Source organism: Fonticula alba, assembly GCF_000388065.1.
Source record: "Fonticula alba strain ATCC 38817 unplaced genomic scaffold supercont2.6, whole genome shotgun sequence".
NCBI classification, from domain to species: Eukaryota; order Rotosphaerida; family Fonticulaceae; genus Fonticula; species Fonticula alba.
Window position 1 is genome coordinate 1718495 of NW_009242976.1, and position 1969 is coordinate 1720463.

General features: G+C 73.2%; 1 protein-coding gene across 1 annotated transcript; it reads right to left on the reverse strand.

Annotated features, from left to right (window-relative positions):
* Window positions 1-39: 39 nt before the first annotated feature.
* On the reverse strand, window positions 40-1676 carry H696_04039 (hypothetical protein; the record flags this gene model as incomplete). Its single annotated transcript, XM_009497910.1, has 3 exons — window positions 40-601; window positions 728-902; window positions 1014-1676. The coding sequence occupies 3 exons, from the start codon at window positions 1674-1676 to the stop codon at window positions 60-62; spliced, it is 1380 nt and encodes a 459-aa protein (XP_009496185.1). The 3' UTR covers window positions 40-59.
* Window positions 1677-1969: the final 293 nt, after the last annotated feature.

Below are 1969 nucleotides of genomic sequence, written 5' to 3' on the forward strand. Positions count from 1 at the left end.
CCCCCCCCCCCCCCGCCTCGCCCCCTGTCACAGGGCACATCGGCAAGGATTGTGTGGCTCTATTCGTCGAAGGCGCAGCCGTCGAGGTCGTCCAAGTCGTCAAGCAGGGAGAGAATGTCGGCCGGGCTGAGGCCCGGGAAGGTGTGGAGGACATCCTCCGATGAGACGACCGCCCCGGGCAGGGAGCTGGTCCGGGTTTGGAGGTATGGCGCGGGTGTGCTGGCAAAGGGGGCCGTGGTGGAAGAGCCCCCGCGGGCTGCCGGTGTGGCAGATGGCCCGGAGCCGGGGGCATACGATGGGGGAGGGCGCACCAGGCGCGTTGAATGTGCAGGTGGCCCCGGGTGCGCGGGCGGGGCCACATAGGTGGCTGGCCCCGGGCGTGCAGGCGGCCCCGGGGGCGTGGGCATCCCCGGTCGCGGGGATGGCCCTCCATGTGAGGGGTGTGGCCTCGGGTGGTGGGCAGGCTGTCGCAGGTAGGGGGGCCGCGGCCCGATGCCCAGAGCCACAGCCGGGGCCGGTGGCGGGGGAAAGGACAGCAGGCCGGTGGGCTTGCTGCTGGAAACGCTGTCGATAAAGTCCTGGAGCATGAGGTCGCTCTGGTCTGCGGAAGGATGGACAGGCAAGGTGAGTGGGGCATGCACGGCGGGGAAGAGGGAGAAGGGCAGGAAGAAGAGGAGGAGGAGGGGGCGCGAGGGGTCAGACGGATGGCGAGGAGAAGGGCCCATACCCGCCAGGTCGGCCAGCAGCAGGCCGGCATACTCCTCGGGGCAGCCGGCCGAGGCGGAAAAAGGCTGCGAGGTCAGGGGCTCGGCCTTGATGCGTGGCGAGCCGTGGCGCTGCTCGTAGGACACCTGCGACGAGGGGGACAGGGAAAAGAGGGGATCTCGCTCCGGAGCCGTGGGCTGGGTTCATGTTGGCCGGGGGGGGGGAGGGCGCGCGTCAGAACAGGCGTGGCGACAGGCGCCGGCCACCGGGCCGCGAGGGTCAAGGCAACAGGGCAGAGCCGGGCGCACCGATGTCTCCGGCGAGCAGGGGGTATGTGAAGAGACGCCGGCCGGCGGTGGGGGGCCGGGGCGCGGGGCGGCGCCGGCGGGGCCGGCCAGCAGGCCAGCCCCTGGCGGCGGGTGGGCAACCATCAATTGGCGCTGGAGGACGGCCAGCTGTCGGGCCAGGGCCACCTCCGGCTCGTGGCCTCGGGACCAGAGAGATCGAATGTCGCCGAGCTGCTCGCTCAGGGCACTGCTGGCGTAGGTGATGGTGGAGGTGGCCAGCGTGCCGGTGCCATCGGGCGAGGGGGACGCCCGCCGGCCCGGGGCATGGTCCGAGGGGGGACCATCATCCAGCAGGGGGGCCGCCAGCGAATCGGTGCCCAGGCCAAGGCCCCCGGTCGGCATGCTGGCCCAGGGCCGGTGCCGGCGCGAGAGCGGCGTGAATTGTGTCGCGCAGCCGGGGGAGGAGGCCGCCCCGTCGGACAGGCTGTGGGGAAGCCGCTGGGCATCGTCCTCCGGCTCGGGAGGCGAGGAGGAGAGGATGATGATTTCCTCGACATCGAGGGGAATGCGCGAGCGGGCCGCCGGCGGCGGGGTGCTGGGGGCCAGGCGCGCCGGGGGGGCCGACAACGGCGGCGGGGGCGGCGGCGGCGGCGGGGGCGGCGGCGGCACGGGCGAGGGGTACATCTGGCCCGGGCCGGGGATCGGCCGCGGCGTCCTGTGGCCGCTCACACAGAGATCCATCGGGATCCTTTGGGCTTTGGCGCTCGGTGCCGCTCTCTCCGGATCCCTCTTGCAGGCGGGGCGCAGGGGCGCGGCGGGGTCACACTTGTGTGCACCTCCCGGCGGGGACAGGGTAGCGAGGCTACGGCAGTGCGGCGGGCGCAGGGGGCGGCGACCGTGCTGAGGTCATCCGGATGCAGAGGAGACACAGGCACTTCGCGGGACCGGGCGAGGGGCAGGGCGAGGAGCAGGCGGGG